At 41.7% G+C, this 18481-nt stretch overlaps 1 protein-coding gene across 2 annotated transcripts in view; it reads left to right on the forward strand.

The window, feature by feature from the left end:
• tshz3b (teashirt zinc finger homeobox 3b) overlaps positions 1 to 18481 on the forward strand; it is a 38436-nt gene that overhangs the window by 1249 nt on the left and 18706 nt on the right. Inside the window, exon 2 of one of the 2 annotated variants that reach the window (XM_089129364.1) lies at positions 185 to 582. In XM_089129364.1, coding sequence (XP_088985490.1) covers positions 543 to 582 — 40 coding nt within the window. In that variant the 5' untranslated portion in view covers positions 185 to 542. The remainder of the gene's footprint in view (positions 1 to 184; positions 583 to 18481) is intronic. The other variant, XM_039657853.2, reaches the window with a different exon arrangement.

An 18481-nucleotide genomic window follows, 5' to 3' on the forward strand; every position in this document is an offset into this window, starting at 1 on the left:
TGGCTGCGGTAGGGAGAGAGAGAGAGAGAGAGAGAGAGAGAGAGAGAGAGAGAGAGAGAGAGAGAGAGAGAGAGAGAGAGAGAGAGAGAGAGACATATGCCTACCCACATGACATGAGCTAGCTAACCCATTCGAGATGGAAGGAGTTAATATGACAGTGCTTGATGTTTGCCTCTGTTTGCAGACTTTGAGTGACGCGATCATTTCGTTTTCCTTTAAGCTTGCCTGTTGCAGCTTCCAGCGCGGAGTGAGTGAGAATCGCACTGAGGCACGAGCGGTTTTTCTCCCCGCTGTAACGGCTCGACTCTCCGTCAAACCCAAAAGACGCGCGGGGGGAAAGAGAGAAAGGAACGAGGGGGAAAATCCCGCTTCGTCTTCATCCTCTTCAGATCTTACCGTCTGATTTTTTGGTTTGAAAACTGCCGATACATGTCAGGCGTGTGAAAGCGCCCCAGGTGCCGTGTATCAGAGCAGAAGCGGAGCAGCTCTCGGGATCTCAGGGGCTCCTGAAAAAAAAAAAAAAAATACCCTGAAAGAGAAACATGCCGCGGAGGAAACAGCAAGCGCCCCGGCGCTCGGCAGGTACGGCTCTTCTTCTTCCTCCTCCTCATTTGCTCCTCTTCACCTCCCCTTTTATTTATTTATTATATTTTTTGTGCTATCTTCATAGTAACGCTGAATGTGTCTGTGTGTTTGTGTGTATGAATGATCTGGAATTACACAGTGTTCCAGCGGTATGATGTCTATTTTAAAAAAGTTTGTCTTCCCTTTTCCCCTCCGAAAGTCTGACGTTTTTTATTAAGTTTATCATGTTAGTCTAGCAGTTTTTTAGGCCACATAGTGACATTTCCTTTCATCAGAGGAAACAATATTTAACTTTATCCTCGTGAATACTAGCTATTTTAGCCTACTCGCCTGGCCCCATGCAGCTGAAGCTGAGTCGACTACAAGTCTTTTGATTGTTCTCTGTTTCACGCCGCTCTCTTTCCTCGTAGGGCGTAGATATTGACTCCATGAATTAGAGATCTATAAAGAAGCGCTGGGGAAAAAGGGCTTAGGTGTCAGCTGACTGTCATGACTCTCTTTGATGCTTGTCTTCGTTGTTTTGGGGGATTTTGTGCGAAAACACTTGATCACAAATAGCCAACTTATTAGGCTATTATTTCTATTTTTATCGTCTCTGGGAAAGCCTCAAAATATGATTTTGTAGCCGACGCACGAGGGGTCTAAGAAGAGCCTAATGGACAATTCCCATCTTTGATTTGACGGCTGATTGATTGCCTGTCATTGGGCTGCTCTTTGATCTATTCATTCCTGATAAACATCAATAAATCACTCGCCATGGCAACGCCACAACCCCGTGACGTCACGTCTGCTCTGACAACCGCCCATTAAAACATCTTTAATTGCTGCTTTTCTACTTTCCCCCCCCCCCCCCCCCCACATAGGCCGGGGCACAAGGCCACATTTACTTCCACGGCTCAAAGACCACTAACATGAGGAACACGCGAAAAACAGACCGTTTAAATAATGATAGGCGACATCTAAATCTGCTTTATTTTTAATGAACTGTCTAAAAATAACACATAAATGGATACCTTATGACATTTTGATTGTTGGTCGACAAATTTGCAACAAGGAAAAATGATGTAGTCAAAGAAACCAAAATAGAAATGTGTCAGCTTAACTGTTGCTAATGTCTTTTGTAGGCCCAGTGAGTAGCTGTATTTAAAAGCAGTGACTGATATTCTTGTGTTCAAAACTAGAATACGTACGTCTTGTGATTTTTGAATCCTTGTCTAACTTTAGGGGACACAAGAAGTCTTTGTTTATTCATGGATGAATTACACGCTGTTACTGTGTAATACACGGCACGATATTTATTGCTGAAACTTTCAGGTGAAGATCTTATCTATAAACAAGTAGACTATTGATAATCAGATTCAACAGTTTAGTACGATCAACACTGACACTCTCTTGCATGCATACAAATATCACTGGAGCATGAAACACTCATGAACGGTCCAATAGAGGGCACACCTACAGTCGTACGAAAACACACACACACACACACACACACACACACACACACACACACACACACACACACACACACACACACATACACAAAACTAATAACCTAATCTGGAGACGGAAGAATGGTTTGCTCCATCAGTCTGACCCGTCAAAGCAACTTTGTTTCATATTTGATTTAATTGTCTCTCCTTTGACAGCCACATTCATCAATAGCTCTAATGGTCAATCAGAAGTTGGCAGAGTGAGTGCTCTCATTTTGTCCCCCTCCCCTCCTCTCCACTCCCAATACGATAGGCTTGTGCTTTACTTTATCAAAATGCTTTTGCCTAATGGACGCGCAGAGGTAGAGGAAAGGAGGGAGGAGGGGAACAAGGGTGACTGAGAAGCTTCTCATTTCAGAGAGAGAGAGCGAGAGAGAAAATCAGGCATTTATGCCTTTGATGAGCGGATGAAGACAAATACGAAAGCAGGCTGAGAGCCTTTTTTTTCTCTCTTTAGACGAGGCAACTTCCTGTGATATTTTTTTTTCTTTTTTAACTCCCTCTCTCCTTTCTTCAAACCAATGCCCCTCCCCTCGGTCTCTCCCTCATCTTCTCACTCCCTCCCTCCCAGCAGCCCTCACAGCTGCAAGTTATAAGGTTGACGACTGCACTGTGGCATACAAAGAGTGATGACAAATTGATTGCGCCGTTGTGATGGAAAGAGCAAAGGAAAGATGGCAGATGATGGGCCTTGATTAGGAACTTTGGGAAATCCAGTCCCCTGCAACCTTGAGCTTTGCATGAGAAAATTTCGCCCTCCCTCACATTTTCTGTCTCTTTCTCTCGCTCCCTCGTTCCGTCTCTCCCTTCCTCCCTCCTCCCACCAAGTCTGGAAGGCCCGCTCAGCCGTAGAAAAAGAAAAGTTGTTTTGCCAGCTTCATTAGTGTTCACCTAATTAGCTGTAAAGCTGATGGATTCCTGACAGGCCTAATGATTGGAGATGACAAGCTCCGCACACTGTCATCCAGCCCAATTAGGTTTGCAGCTAGTTTGATGTAATCAAGTTGATATTACACAGTCCTCCATGCCTTTAGTTGGTGCACTAACTCAATTTGCTGCTGCAGGTGACAAATGGGCCGGGGTACCTGGGTAATCATGTTGGCTGAAATAGAGCGCTTTTAATGGTCAAGAGACTAAGAGCAATAATAGTGGCGAGGTGACAAAACAGAATCAAAAGGCGCCGAAAAATCGGGTTGTGAAGGTAACCGGGTGGAAGTGGGCGGCTCTGTGTGCGCGTACGTGACGTGATTGTTTTTTTTTTTTTGTGTGCCTGCTCCCCATTTGTTCTCATCTATCTCTCTTTTTTAACAGACAGACACAGCACTCTCTGTCTAGTGAGGGTGATTTCACCCCCTGCCAAAAAAAAAAAAAAAAAATCAACCATTCAGGTGCAGGCAATGCAGCGTACACACCATGGTTTTGTTCACAGGCTTCAAAGCTTTTGCCAGACCAAACATATCAATTGTTTTGGGGAGTCGAAGAGAACATCAAACTTTTTTCCTCCAGCTATCTCTTTGTCCGTCTCGGTTTTTAATATCAAAAGCACAGCGTTGTTGGAAACATCCACGTGCCCTTAATACCAAAGTGTCCAAACTACTGTCTCCATGTTTAAACGTCCGTCTCGGCTCATAGTTTGGTGAAATGTAATCTCTATACATGCGTTTGAACCAAGCGGATTTGATGTATGAAGACAAATGTTGTTGACATCGGTCATTATGGTGGCGTTCATATCGTGTTTAAAGTTAGTTTATCTCATCTGCGTTTGAATAAATGTTAACTCTCAGCATTGTGTTTAGAGCGGCTAAATATGATTTATAAAAATATTTGGGTTGTGACGAATGTTACGGAGGCTGCGCTGAGATGGATTGCAGTTGGGGAAAGGAGCTGATTTCTGTGATTTTGTGTGTGTTTGATTGATTACAGACAGGGAGCAATGATTAATCAAACTCAAAGCCTGTTCCGGCAAGGGTGTGGAGGATTGCATGCGTGAGATCATATGGGGAACAACGCACCGGTGGGCTCATAAATACGGTCACATTCGCACAATGATCACTAGCACATGCTTATATGGAACACAGTAATAGGTTAGTTATGATTAGATAAAAAATCGCAGAAATAATATTGTTGAAGTTCCGTGTGTGTGTGTGTGTGTGTGTGTGTGTCTGTGATCTCTTTTGACTTCTTTGCCAATGAAGAAACGTCCACTTTGGTTCAAGTTTCTTTTTTTTTTTTTTTCCCCTGCTACAATTTAATTACTTAAATTATAATGAAACATCATGGTGACTTGATTATGTTAATTACCCTTATTAAAACCTAGTCATGATAATCATATGCATTATTAAGAAAAGGAAAATTATGTCATGTACACCACTGTCCAGAATTACATTCCTCTCCTCAAATGATTGGGTTTTTCTTTTTGTTTAATATATACAGTTATTTAATTCAGAAAATGATTAATCAAAAGTTTGCATACTAATGCACGTCTAGACGGATATAATTTTAATCCAGATATTTCGCATGTAATGAGCGTAAGAGTAAAATCTTCAAATCTAACAGGAAATCTAATTAAACATCACCTACAGCTCTTTAATAGGCATTTGAGTATTTCTGTATTGAATTTCCTTATCTAACAGCATTATGAATGAGGCGCACAGACACATTTTGTTATAGCTTGATTGTCATTTCAGCAGGAGAGTGAGCAGCATGCCTGTTGGATATTGTTTCCCTGAAATTTGTTTATTGCGTACAGTCGCACATTTTTCTTTGCTTTTATGTACACAGTAGCTCGAAATATAACTGCATTTGGCCCTGTGTAGGTGTCTCTTCAGCAGTGTGTGTGTGTGTGTGTGCGTGCGTGGATTATGGGGCCTGAGTCTTCGTCCTCTTCACATTGCTCCGGCCCAAACCCTGCGCTCCCAGGCAGCCAACTGACACTATGATTAGTTATGGCTGTCCTCCGCCTTTTTCACCGCAAGAAGTGAGCAACAATGAGAAGGGTTAAGAGCAGAAGAGGCGGGGAAAAAGCGCAGGAACGGAGAGAAAGAGAAAGAAAGAACGAAGGAAAGAGGGATGGGGGTTAAGGGAAAAAGCTGAATAACAGCCAAACAGAGTGAGAAAGATAGAGAGAGAGAGAACGGAGGGAGGGGAAGTTCTCCTCCCTGTGGATCCACACCAGGGTTGATGGTTGATAAACAGAATTTTTTTCCTGAATCTTCCGTCATGGCTCCCATTAGCTTGACAGCTGTCAATTAGGGCTCCCTTGGTCTCGCGGGCTGCAGTTTATTGCAGGCGGTTGATGCTGTCATTTCCCTCACAGTTTCGCCTTGAGCGTTATCAGGAGCGTTCACACAGTCAATAGCTGATGCATCAGCACTTATTTCTTAAATTGGCTCACAAGGCTGCATCCTTCCCTCATTTTTCCCCCTGTCTACCCCCTTACTGTCTCTCTCTCGTTTCTTTCTCACTCATCCCTTCTTTTCACCCTTTCTTTTCCAGAGATTATTTGGTGAAGATATGACGATGAATGCAGGGCGATTCCATTGTTTGTGTGCGTCTTGCTTTTACACACACTCAAGCTAACTATTTTAAGAATCAATTTATCTGCTGATTATTTTATGATTCATCTTGCGCAGTGATTTTGTATGTAGTTATGCTACACACTGTGTGCAAAATATGTTTATAATATAAAGGTTAGAATATAAAGTGCTTTCACTGTTTGAAAGTGGTGATGACAGTGTAAATAACCAAAAAAATACAGATCTTCAAGTATTAACTGATAAAAAAAGATTTTTTTTTGCTGAAACACACTATTACTTCATTACTTCACACTATTACTTGATCATATTGACCATGATCTGAACATAAACTGCTGTTTTTCCTGTAATAAAATAATATAAGGGAAATCATTTTTCAGTAAATCCCATTAAAGTAAAAAAAAAAATAAATAAAAACAAACAGTTGTACAATTTAAAAGTAAATATTGTTTTGATCCAGATGATTTCCCTTCCTTTCTTTTTTGCTAAGAGATATTTTACTTTTTACACCGGCAGTAATTGCTCGCTTGCTGTTAGAACACATTGTTTTGGATTATAAGATTATCATATAAAATGTAATGTATTTTTTTTTTTTCGAATGTGTTTTTCACAAATTTAAAGTGATGTTGTTGACGGAGGATTTCTGTGCACAACGCAAAGCCCAGACTAACTGATAATTTAATTTGTTTTCAATTATTTTCATTATCATTATTTGATCAGTTATAACTGTATAAGTTTATTTTCATGTTGTTTAAGGATGCAAAACATTGTCAAAATATATTATATTTGTCTTGTATTAAATACATTAATGTGAAGCTTTAAATGCTAGCAAAACTTTTCATTTGAAGTATCTTCCTGCGTGGAATTTACATTAAAAAAACAAAGTAGACATACAAAATAAAAAAATAATAATAAAAAAAAAACAGATTAGCATCTATTACTGTTAGTCATTTGGTGTTTGTTAAATGTGACACTGAATTTGCTTGCTGTCTTATGGGTTTATGATGCATTGTCTGATTTTATTTGCTTCAATATGATTAAATTAATCTATTTATTGTTTAAAGAATAACATGGAAAAAAGTGCACCATTCTTGTTTTAACCTACAGCTGAGAAAGTCACACATATTGAAAATTAAGCGTTGTTAGCGGCGTTTAAACAAAACATTTTGAGGAGCTTATCTGCCAATTACGCGTCAAAGAGTACAAGAAAAATAAACATTTCAAAATTGTTTATGTTCCCCTTCAAGGTTTCTGTGTGCTTGGATATGATGAAAAGTTTGAGTAGTTTCAGTTCAGTGGGTTGTGTGCTGTAGTTTGTGGATGAGTTCCTCTGTTATTGAGAGAATTGGAACTACATGCACTGTAATAGTTTAACATGCTTTACAAATAGTTCCCACGGAGAGAACGCACCACAGCAAGTGTTGATCATACCCCTTTAGCTCATTTTCCTGATTCTTGTTTATTTTATCGATCAACAATGAACACTGAACCTTGCCGATTATGCTGTGAGACCCAGAATACGCCTCCTAATCTACTTGTTGTTTTACGCTGGCGATTGGTCAAGATTCCCGACTGTGCTGCTTGATTTGCTGCTACCGTGGCCCACACCTCTTCCGGTGGGGCGGAATCTGGGAGGAGACAGGAAATGAAGAGGGTTTCTGGGATCTATGTGTCTGGCTGTGGTAGACAGTTATTTTTACCCTACCCAGTACTGTGAGGGATATTAGCTTAGCCTTGCACAGAGGTGGCACTGAGTATCACAGTACTAATGAATCATCCGGCCTGCGCTCTTTCCATATGCTTGAGTTGTCCCGCCTTCCCACTCTCGCTCTCTCACTCTGAGTGATACTGTAGTTCTTTGTGTGTGTATCTGTGAGGCCGGTCCATTCTGGCAGCTACACGCAACTGCGCGAGTCCCAGTGCAGTCCAATGAAATATGGCCGTGTGGAAGTAATCCCTGTCACGTCGAAGAGGGATAGGGACGTGCCGAGAGTAAGTTGGGGGCAGGGACTACAGTAAAGATTTTGGCAGGGGGCTGGTTGTCGGTATGTTTCAGAGTGTCTCTTGAGTGAGTGAGTGAGTGTGTACGTGCGTGTGCACGTACGATTCCTCCACAGAAACGGCAGGGATCTTGCCCCACCGCTCGGCTTGTCTCGGCACCCTCCTCCCCTTTCACTCCGAGTCTGAAAACTGACAGCCATCAGTCTTGCTTCGCTTTTTATCACGGTGTGTGCGTGTGACATGCAGGCTTTTTGATGGCGGTGCGGGTGATGAAAGGCAGAGCAGCAGAGAATGAGAGCGAGAGAGGGGCCCTAGTAATCAGGGCCAGCCTGAGCTCTGACATCCTTCTCCGGCCTGACAGGCCTCTTCCTCCTTCTCTCCTCAGTACTCAGACTGGAGGAAAGAGAGAGGGGAGGCCCTCAAACGCTCCCAAACTCCTTCTCTCTCATGTCCTGATCAGTCTCAGATGCTTGGAATTATCCCTCCTCCCTCCATGTTGTGTTTTATTTAATGAGGGCAGAGGAAGAAGAGGGGAATGTGGCGCGCAGGGGTTCGGGATGTTGTTAAGTCTGCCGGAGTCCCCGGTGCGCGTGTGTTTGTCCAAGTCTGCATCTGCGCAACCTCGGTGCACATATATGAATGTTTGCGTATGATGATGTGCATTTTTCTTGAGCGTAATGTCATGCCGGCGTTTCCTTCCTGTGTGATCCCGCTATTTAATGTGTTCGTATGCATCGCCTGCTTGGGTCGTGCCGGTTCTTGGCAGAGGCAGGCAGGTGTGAGGGGCAGAGCGAGGGAGGGAGGCTGAGAGAGAGAGAGAGCGAGAGAGGAAGTCTGTTTTATTTTATACTGCGGGCCTGTTGCTAATTAATGTTTCTTGGTAGGATTCTGTCTGAGTTGAGTAATGTTTTTGATCTTTATGCCTGATAACTGCATACCTAATGAGATTTCAAAGCTTCTCGAGATGTGTGTGCGCTGCTCCCTGCAATTATTGACAGATGCCTTTTCTCCGCCATTGGGTTCGGCACCATAAATCCTCTGGCTGTAATGAGCTTGAGAAGTGCCACCCTGCCAGTGAGCTAATGAAAGAGAGAGAGAGAGAGAGAGAGAGAGAGAGAGAGAGAGAGAGAGAGGGTGGAGGGGGGGATCACGCTTCCTTGACACATTTTTTTCTTTAAATGCACTCTGCAGATGTCAGGCCCCCACTGCCAGTGTGTTAAAAAAGAAAAGAGCATGAGATAGAGGAAGGAAAAAGAGAAGACGATTTTTACAGTAAAGGAGGAGTGAGTTGAAGTCTGCCTTTGAGGAGACACGAGAAAGGGATGAGTAGAGAGTTTCGGTTGGTCGGTCGGCTAGCCGTTTCGGGTTTCGGTCCTGCGCCGAGGTCGTTTGTCTGCCGTATGTAGTTTTTATTTGAAATAGTAGTCTCGTTGTTGCAGAAGTTGACTTTGATTGATACGCTTGCCCCCTCGCACTACTCCGAGCCAGGTTTTCTTTTTTTAGGTCTGTTTCTTTCTCCTAGACATTTTTCCCCCCTTTCTTTCCTTCATTGGCCTGTTTCCTCTTCCTTTTTCTTCAAAAAAATAAGAGTGTATGCGAGTGAGATGGAGCAATAGACAGGGGAAATAAAGAACAGCCGGCCTGTTCTCTGGCTCTCACACAGGCAGATACAACTCTTCGACCTTTTTGATACTGTCCTGAACCCAGATAGCGGGACCGAAAGAGTGTAAGAGAGCGAGAGAGAGAGGCTCTCCATGCCAAACAGTCGATTTCCCCAGCTCCTCAGCACGGTCATACATCATGGACCCACCCTTCTCTCCTGACAGAATGACATGTGTCATTTATCAAACGGGCCCTTGCCAAGGAGCCCAGTGTTAGGGGCTGTCCCCCCCTCGGAGAATTGCCACTGCCTCCACGCCACCGAGGGGTCTGCACAGCCAGGGGAGGGGATGGCGGATGAGGGGGAGACACGGCCACTAACAATGCCACTCAAAATTTTCCTCAGTTTTTATGTTTGTGAAGGTTCTTTTTTTAATGACACACTTAGAAAGGTTTGTATTTATTGAGGTCATAGGAAGTCTTGGGTTTTATAAGTGAGCCTACGTGCGTCCGACTCAGAAAGGCTGTGTCCGTGCTCACGCCTGACTGTCAGGTATCAGTCAGAACCCAAATCCCTCCCTCTTTCCCTCCTCCTGTCCCTCCTTCTGCCTCTCCAGGGGCCTGCATGAGTGAATCGGAGCTCTTTCGCTTTCCCATGATTCAAAGGAGCATTACTGAAGATGGATGCTCCTTAAAAAAAGAAACTGATGATGGATACGAGGCTGGCCATGTCATTCATCATTTTGAATATTATTTAGACTGGCCGTGTAAAGCTGTAACCTGAGCAGGGCTCAGAGAGAGAGAGAGAGAGAACAAGAGAGAGCTCGGAGCAGGACGTGGGCTTCCTCTGATGGATGGGCCGAGCTCTTGCACTGTTCGTTACCAGATACCAGAGGAGCCGCACTCCTTTGCTCACTCATTCACCCACTCACTAGCCTGTTTTTTGTTGTTTTGTTTTTTTTTTGCTGCTGAAAACAAAGCTCAAAGTGTTTTATTTGTCAACACTGTGGCCCTGTAACCTAGGTTACCCTGACTTTTTTTTCCCGTTTTTGTTTTCCTCCCCCACCGCTGACACGTTTTTCATCGAGGTCGTAAAGTTTTGTCGACAGCCCCTCAGGAACGAGGTGACCATTGTCGTCATGGACGCGAAAAGAGCGGGAACAGCTGGGCTTCATTAGCAGGAAATGAAGCCGACCTTTAACGAAAGCAGAAAAAGAAACACATATCTGAGCGCTCTAATCGCACGTGATCCTCTGCGCCCGGCCCACGTTAATGAAAACATTTCTGTCATGTTTTCCTCCGTCCCTTTTGTGACTGTAAGAGGAGATCTGTCCGAATCATATTTTCACAGTATCTATAAGCATCTGATAATTCGGTTAACGGTGCGCTCTCGCTGTGTGCCTGCAGTTCACGGGCTGGTCAGATTCCTGTCGTCTCTGGCAGTGGCAGTTGAGTGCTCAACAATGCTTGATATATTTGTCCATTGTTGCGGTAGGGGGCTATGCGACGGTCGACGTGAGATGCATCATGCTCCCGGCCGCATTGAAATGGGTTTGATGAATTATTTTGCTTTGCAGGCTCGTTGGACGTGTTGGGTGTACTTGGATTCATTGTTCTTGAATTTTCCAGCACCTAGAACGTGTCCCAACTCATGACAGGCCCCACCCTATGACGAACTCCTTGAGCGTTTGGGTTTCAGCAGTCTGCTTCTATAAAGTCCTATGGGCTTCATCTGCCCCTGCAAACCACACTTTTGAGCTGCACCCTTCTTAGGGAGGTTGAAAGCTCGGGTCAAACTGTTAAGAGAGTTTCAGACCCATTCCAGAGAGAGAGAGAGAGAGAGAGAGAGAGAGAGAGAGAGAGAGAGAGAGAGAGAGAGAGAGTATGCGAAAAACATAGAGGCGTGAGGAAAGGCAAGAACAGGATGGAGAGAATAGGTTGTTTTGTTTTTGTATGCTCTATTTCTTCCCCTTCCTAGTACCCCTTTCTCCCTCCCTCACTCTCCCTCTCTCTCTCTCTCTCTCTCTCTCTTTTTTTTCTAGTTTTATAGCAGGAGACATGATTTATTGTGGCCATCCATCTCTGGGTCTCATCCATCACCTCCTGGTTGCTAGGCAATCATGGCAGCAGCTGTTTGCTTTGACTCAGACAGAGGCACTGTCAATCAAGACGGGCAGGTGAAAAGCATTAGAAACACGCTATTGTCAGACGGAATAATTAATCAAAGGCAAGAAAGATAATTAAAAAGATATGACCCTTGCTAGCACTTGCTCAGGGTTGCCGGAGAAGAGAGTGAAGAGGGAAGAACGAGGGTAGGGAAGAGAGTGGAGCAGGAGGAAAGCACTGGCGTGTGGCATGTCCTCTCTCTCTCTCTCTCTCTCTCTCTCTCTCTCTCTTTTTAACTCAGTCTTACTCTCTCGACACGGTAAGAGAGTGGGGCAGAGGAAGATAAAGCTTACTCTCTCCGTCACTAGACCAGGTTGTAATTAATTAAAAAGAGATCGGAGGAGAAAGAGAGAGGGGAGAGAAATAATAAAAGGGCTGGCGGAGGAGATGAGAGTGAGTGAGGGGAGAGAGAGAGAGAGAGATAGAGAGGAACCACATGAAAGGGTTGAGTACCTCGCTCTGATACGAGCAAATGCTACAAACGTGCTACTTAAAAGTGTTCCTCTTCAAATCCATGTCGTTCGCTCTCCCGTGTGCCTCAGTGTGTGTCTGTGTGTGTGTGTATGCGCTGCGACTTTCCCACAAAGCCTCAGGCCTACACGGTGTGCCTTCTTTAACTCTAGCTTAAGATGTCTCTGTTGAAATGCGTGTGTGCACACACTTATAGTCACTGATGTTATTCGAATACAGCGAGAGACAGACAGCCCTACAGTCCAGAATAATGAGTGACCACACATGCGTTTTGGGTCAATGCCCAAATCTTTTTTATTCCAAAAAATTTTAATTAATTGACTACGATGTGGACGCTTCCATGTATTCAAGTTCTTAAAAGAATGTTTTTATTGTGTTTTTAGTTACAAGTTACACCATAAATTAACATTTGAATTCAATTTAAGTTTGGCAAATGGGTTTTTGCTTACATTTTATCTCTGTGTGTCTGTGTGTGCATTTTCTTTAAATAAAGGTAATCAATTCTATAGGCTACTGTTACCAAATATGAACAACTAAAACCTTTAGCATTCACATTAGCGCTGTCACAGTACCAATATTTAAGTAGTCGGTACCAATTTCGGTACCAGACCAAAAACTGTTGAATTAAGTACTTTAAAACATTTTGTCCCATTTTGTCTCGTCCGTGGGTTATCATCACTGTCAATTACCACAGTTTTGGATTCAGTCACACACATTTTATATACAGTTGTCAATCTAGAAACTTTGCAGTGCACGTACTTTTAAAAGCTTAACTTGTATTCAGATGGAGAATGGGTACAGAAATCAAGAGAAGAGCCCTCCCTTTATAATCAGTCAATATCTACAGCAGAGAATTCCACACGCTCTCGAAAACTCCTGTAATAATAATAAAAAAGCTCTTAACTGTACTGAATCTTTTATTTACTTTGTGTTTACACTTTGTTGGTTATAATGAAATGATTTGCAAGTGTGTGCCTCATGCATTTTCACCAGTGTTAAGCAGATTCTGACTAGCACCTCTGATAGGCCATTTCGTTATCATGCTCAATAGATACGATCATGATCGCATACAGTAGCTACGTTTACATGTACACAATCGTAATGAAATCAGTATGATTGATAAAACTGATCAAGGTGTTTATGTGAATGATAAATAAAGTAATCGGGTTGATGTGCCCGTTTTATGCCACAAGATTTAAATCGGAATTGATTTTTTGACATGCGCACACTGCACGAACATGCCACTGTTCGCGCATAACTATTCTCCTCTATTGGTTCTTTATTTGTTTTAAACAATAGACTTAATATTTATCCGTCTCTGGTCATGATTTGGAGACGACGAGCATGAACCGTTTTGCCGTGCTGATTGCATTTATCACGCAGTAAAACCCTGTGGCCAAAAGTCGTGTGTGGATGAGAATCTAAAACAAGCACTGGTGGGATGTTGACGTTGTCCTGCTTCACTTCACAGACACTGAGTGAAATGAGATTTTTTTTTTAATAATGGAGCACTCATTTATATGATATTTTATCAACAGGAAGAACAGCTTGTTATGTGCGTTATACGTCATTACGCTATTTCAGCGTCATTGCACATGCGCAGTCCTTTTAGTTTCAGTTTTCAATCTGATCAAGTGTTATGTTCTCTCGGTCGGATTACAAAAGGAGGAAACCACCCCTTTCGATCCGATCGAAAATCTAGTCAGATCGAGCTCAATCGGATCGTTTAAGGTGTTTACATGAAGGTTTTTTTAGTCCGATTGAGCCGTCAATCCGATTATAAGGGTCCATGTAAACGCAGCTAATGCTCAACGCTTGTAAAAACAAGATGTAAATAGAAAGCTTTGATCTTTTTTTTTTAATTGACTGGTAATACCGGTACATTTGGCAACCCTACTTCACATCATAGTCATGTTTCAATCATAGTCACACACAAAAAAAAAAAAAAAAAAAAAAAATATATATATATATATATATATATATATATATATATATATATATAATTTTATGTATTTCTCTGTGGTTTCTTGGTGACATTTTTTAATTAAAAATTATTAGGCCTATATATATATATATATATATATGAATGTGTTTTAGACTAGATTTCTAACCATTTTATTCTCCTTCTTTATCACTCTTTTATGCCTTTGACCTTTTTTTGCCTTATATTCACGCCATTTATTTGGGTTAGATAGCAGGCAAAACATTGTGTGTAAATATTTGCTGTTTGTGTGCTGTAAATGGATAATAAATAGTCAGACAGTCAATCATAGTTTAGCTGTAATTATCCAAAAATATCTGATCGCAGAATGCCTGCAACAGATCAGAATCAAGTATTCTGGAAACTAAGCCATGTAATAATTTGCAGTAACATGGTGTGTGGAGTGTTTGTGCCCGTGTCTCTGTTCACTTGGTTAGACAGAAGTGTCTCCTGCACCTACATGTCTCTGAGGTAATGTGAGGTCATGTTGCCTCTAGCAGCAGCTCTCCCATGGGCCTGTCTTTTTGTCTCTGTCTGTCTGTCTCTCTCTCTTTCTCTCTCTCTCTCTCCCATCATTTCACTCTACGTACACCGATAAGAGTCAGAACAATGTGATCACCTCCCAAGCCAAAGTGTTCTCGATCGAGACGTTAATATCAAAGTCTATTGTAAATGTCAGAATTCACACAGCAATCATCCTGCATATCCTTTCAATGTTTTGGCTCAGAATGGGAATAGAGGTGTTTAAAATATTAAAATGGTGCTTTTCCCACAAGCTAGTTAAAACACGAGGGAGTGCCGTGATGCATGTTGTAAGTAGTGTTTGGTTAGTCATTATCAGATAAAAGAGTCACTCTAGTCTTCTCACACAGGTGCAGACTAAGAGTCCAGTCAAAACACTGCATAACGCACTCATGGACGTCACACTGACATGGTTTGCCCTTTGTGTAAATGGAGAAAAAATAGCTTTACTGCGCCGGCCCGTTCCACAAATATGCCTCAGATAGACACGACTACTCTCACACATCCTCAACATACCTTTCTGATAAAATTATAGAGATGAAAATGTCAAGGCTCTTAACTCAGTGTCTGTGAGAGCGTTAGAGTTGTTTTTTTACAGGATGGTTGCTAAAAAAGGTGTTGTTCAGGCTATATATATATGATTAGTGTTTGATATGTTTGACATGAAACTATTACTCTGCAGACTAATATGATGAGCATTTTCTTTGATATTATGAAAAGGTGTCAACTGTTATATATTTGGCTGTACTGTTTATACTGCGGTGTGTGTATATGTGACACTTGGTGGGCATTCTACGTTATTTACATGAGAGTGACACAAAACATAATGAGAAAATGCAGAGCTGGACATGGCGAAAAAAATGTAAACGAAGAAGAGCTGTGAACATTTGACACAAAACAGGGTTAAGACTAGTTGTCCATAGTTGCAGAGCAGTGTTGCAACAGTGTGTAACTGATGTTTTTTTGAGTTTGAGTAATTGATGACTTTTGTTTAGCACTGATGCGAGACTTATCATTTATTTGTTATGAATAATATTATGGTTGGGATAAAATAGTCAAATTAGATGAAGCACCTTTAACGTGTAAAGTATTGAATTACACCAAATGATCCAAAAATAGGCATTTACCCATGGCTATTAAAATAAACCATTTTCTCCACTGGATTTCTTGTTTAAATAACAATATTGTGGTGAATATATTATTCGGAGTTACTAAGTTCCTCATTTGATGATAAAAGATTTTTATTCATAACAGCTCTTCTTTGGGACGAATGTAATTTGTGTGCTAGTGTATGTTAGGGCACTTCTGAATGTTTGAAATGTTTTCCTAGCATCCCTGCTCTGCTCTCGGTACATAATCAATCGTAAGTTCAGTCACTGGCTTCAGTAAATGTGTAGTTAAATGGCTTATCAGCGTAATCTCTCTTCGCTGTTGCACTTGTGTCAAACATGGGTTTAAGTGATTTATTGAGTCGCTGTGAGGTTATATATTGACCTGGTCCTGGGTCAGTCCCTATAGCTGCTAGTTACGCACTGAAGTCAAACATTACAACTCTCACGACTGATTGCTGATGCAAATTTTGTCCGCTCCAATACAGAGACCTAATTTGACAGGGGCCCGTTAATGTTAAAAACAAATGCCTCTGAAACCAAATGCTAAAATGGCCCCGGCATGGTTAGCTATGTACAACTGGATTGCTAAAAAAATAAATAAATAAAAAATCATTTCGGGGGGCTGCTGTGGTATTTTTCTGTCTTGACTTGGCCTCATATGATATGGCCTCAAAGTACCTGTGTGCCATTGCATCTGTGAGCTATAAATTATAATTCTGTCTCCAAAAGTGGCTTTGAATGAATATAAATTATTCTGAATACAATGTTTCTGCTACATTTTTTTTTGACATTAAGAAAATTTATTTTAGCATTATTAGTAGTATTAAACTAGAATTGTTTTTGGATGAATTTATTTATAACTTTTATCTAAATGTGTTTATTTTTATGCCTGTGATATTTCCACAAGCATATTTGATCTTGTACTGTTTCTTATAAAAATATGTTATTTAAAAAAAATAATAAAACTAATAATTAATGAGTGCAATTTACTTCTCCCCACTCCTGCAGCTGTCTGTGGCGCTTTTTGATGACACGGTCCACAACACTCCTGCTGTGCGCTTGAGAGGATGTCCCTCTCGCGGCTGATAAGGCCCTCACTGTTTATGAATTCCTCTGGCTCGATCCAGTCACCCAACCCTGGAATTCAGTAGGGGAAAAGTTTGTGTGCCGGAGTACGTCTCTGCGCTCCCAGCTTGTGCGTGTAAAACCACAAATGTTATGACGCTCGCCATCTTGATGGCGTATCTTTACCGTAACGTGTTAAGTGCACATGCACATCTGAGCAAAAGGTATTTGTGTGTGTGTGTGTGTGTGTGTGTGTGTTGATGCAAAACGAAGGCTTTGAGTGAATCAAATTTTGGCTGTGTAATTGAATTGCATACATGCTGCACATGAGTGTAACAGTTGGGTAGGAGGTCTGAACAAACAACTGTCCCATTGTGTCCACACACACTCCCAAATCACTCTTTCAACATCCTAACACACTATTCCTGCAAAAATTATATATATATATATATATATATATATATATATATATATATATATATGTGTGTGTGTGTGTGTGTGTGCGCGCACTAATATTGTTACGTGTGTTTTATGTTTTGGATTCAGTATTAAAGCTGCTCTCAATTTTTCACCATTCCTCTGTTAGTTGTGTTTCTATTGTAGGCTAGGGGGGGAAACAATCTGTTATACCTCTGGCTATGTTTTGTGTGTGTGTGTGTGTGTGTGTGGAGTGTTTGGGACTGCTGTGTGTTTGCTTATCTCTCCATCGTGACACAGGGAACTGCGCTACATTAATACCTGCGATAGGGACTGTCTGCCTCGCACCTCTCTACAATGCAGATAAGCTGCAGCTCTGGAGGATTATCAACAGAGCCCGCGCTCACACACACATACACACATGCTTTATTTATTGTTTGGAGGTGCTGCAAGAGAGGAGAGAGTAGAAGTGGTAGTGGAAAAAACCACGAGACTAGGGAGAAGATGGTATCAAGCAAAAATTGGCAAACTTTAGAGTCTTTTTTTATCTTCCCTGATACACACACATACTCACACAAAGATTTGTTCAGGAAGAAGGGAGTGTTCATGCTGTCTGTCTTTGTCTTGCAGGGTTTTTATTCCACTGGAGTGGAAGGCTGTGACATATTTGGAAAGTTATTGTGATAATGATACATTATGTGATCTCGACCAGTGGATTATTACAGCAAAACTACATTTAAAATGATAATAATTAGTCCAAACATCAAAGGGCAAGCATTTAGCACACATGCAGTGACATATGCAAGCAACTCCAGTTCGATTCCAGCATGCGTCATATCCTGATCCTGCGCTTCCTGTCCCCCCTTTGCAGTCATATACATAAACTAAAATTAATAAAAGTCCTCTTAAATCCTTAATATTGACTTTGAGCAGAACAGTCTCAATTCTCAATGTTTTTTTTTTTGAGTAAGTTGCAGGTGTTTCAGAACATCTCGAGTTCCTCATCCTCTCGTTAGGTGAGGGAGGTGTTTTGTGTGTGTGTCTGAACTGTTACTAGTGCCTCAGATCATTTCTGGAGACCGCGACCATACATTTTCAGCATTCAGTGAATTTATTATTGTATTTCATAAGGCGACACTGTGATTCTGTAGTGTGCAGCTGCGTCTGAGCTGCAGGTTATTGCAAGAAACGTGTTTTTTTTTTTTTTTTTTTGTAGCCGTGAGTTGTGCAGAGTGTGTGTCGTATTGATTGTATTGTGTTGCTATTGTGAGGTTCATGGCCGTGGCTCGGTTTTTTGTGCTCCCCTGTGGAGTTCCATCCTGCAAACACAATGCTAGGTGGTAACTCTTCCTCATCCTTACTGCATTCACAACAGACACACTGATTAGCTTGTGTGTGTGTGTGTCTATGTGTGTGTGTGCGCGCACATTTTATTCACTGTGTTCTTGATGTGAATGTTTTGTAAATTAATCACACTGAGGAGAAGATCCAATATTTCACATACACATATGGAAGCAAACGTTTACTCTTACACAC

This window comes from Pimephales promelas, chromosome 1 (genome assembly GCF_988280905.1).
Source record: "Pimephales promelas chromosome 1, fPimPro1.hap1.1, whole genome shotgun sequence".
NCBI classification, from domain to species: domain Eukaryota; kingdom Metazoa; phylum Chordata; class Actinopteri; order Cypriniformes; family Leuciscidae; genus Pimephales; species Pimephales promelas.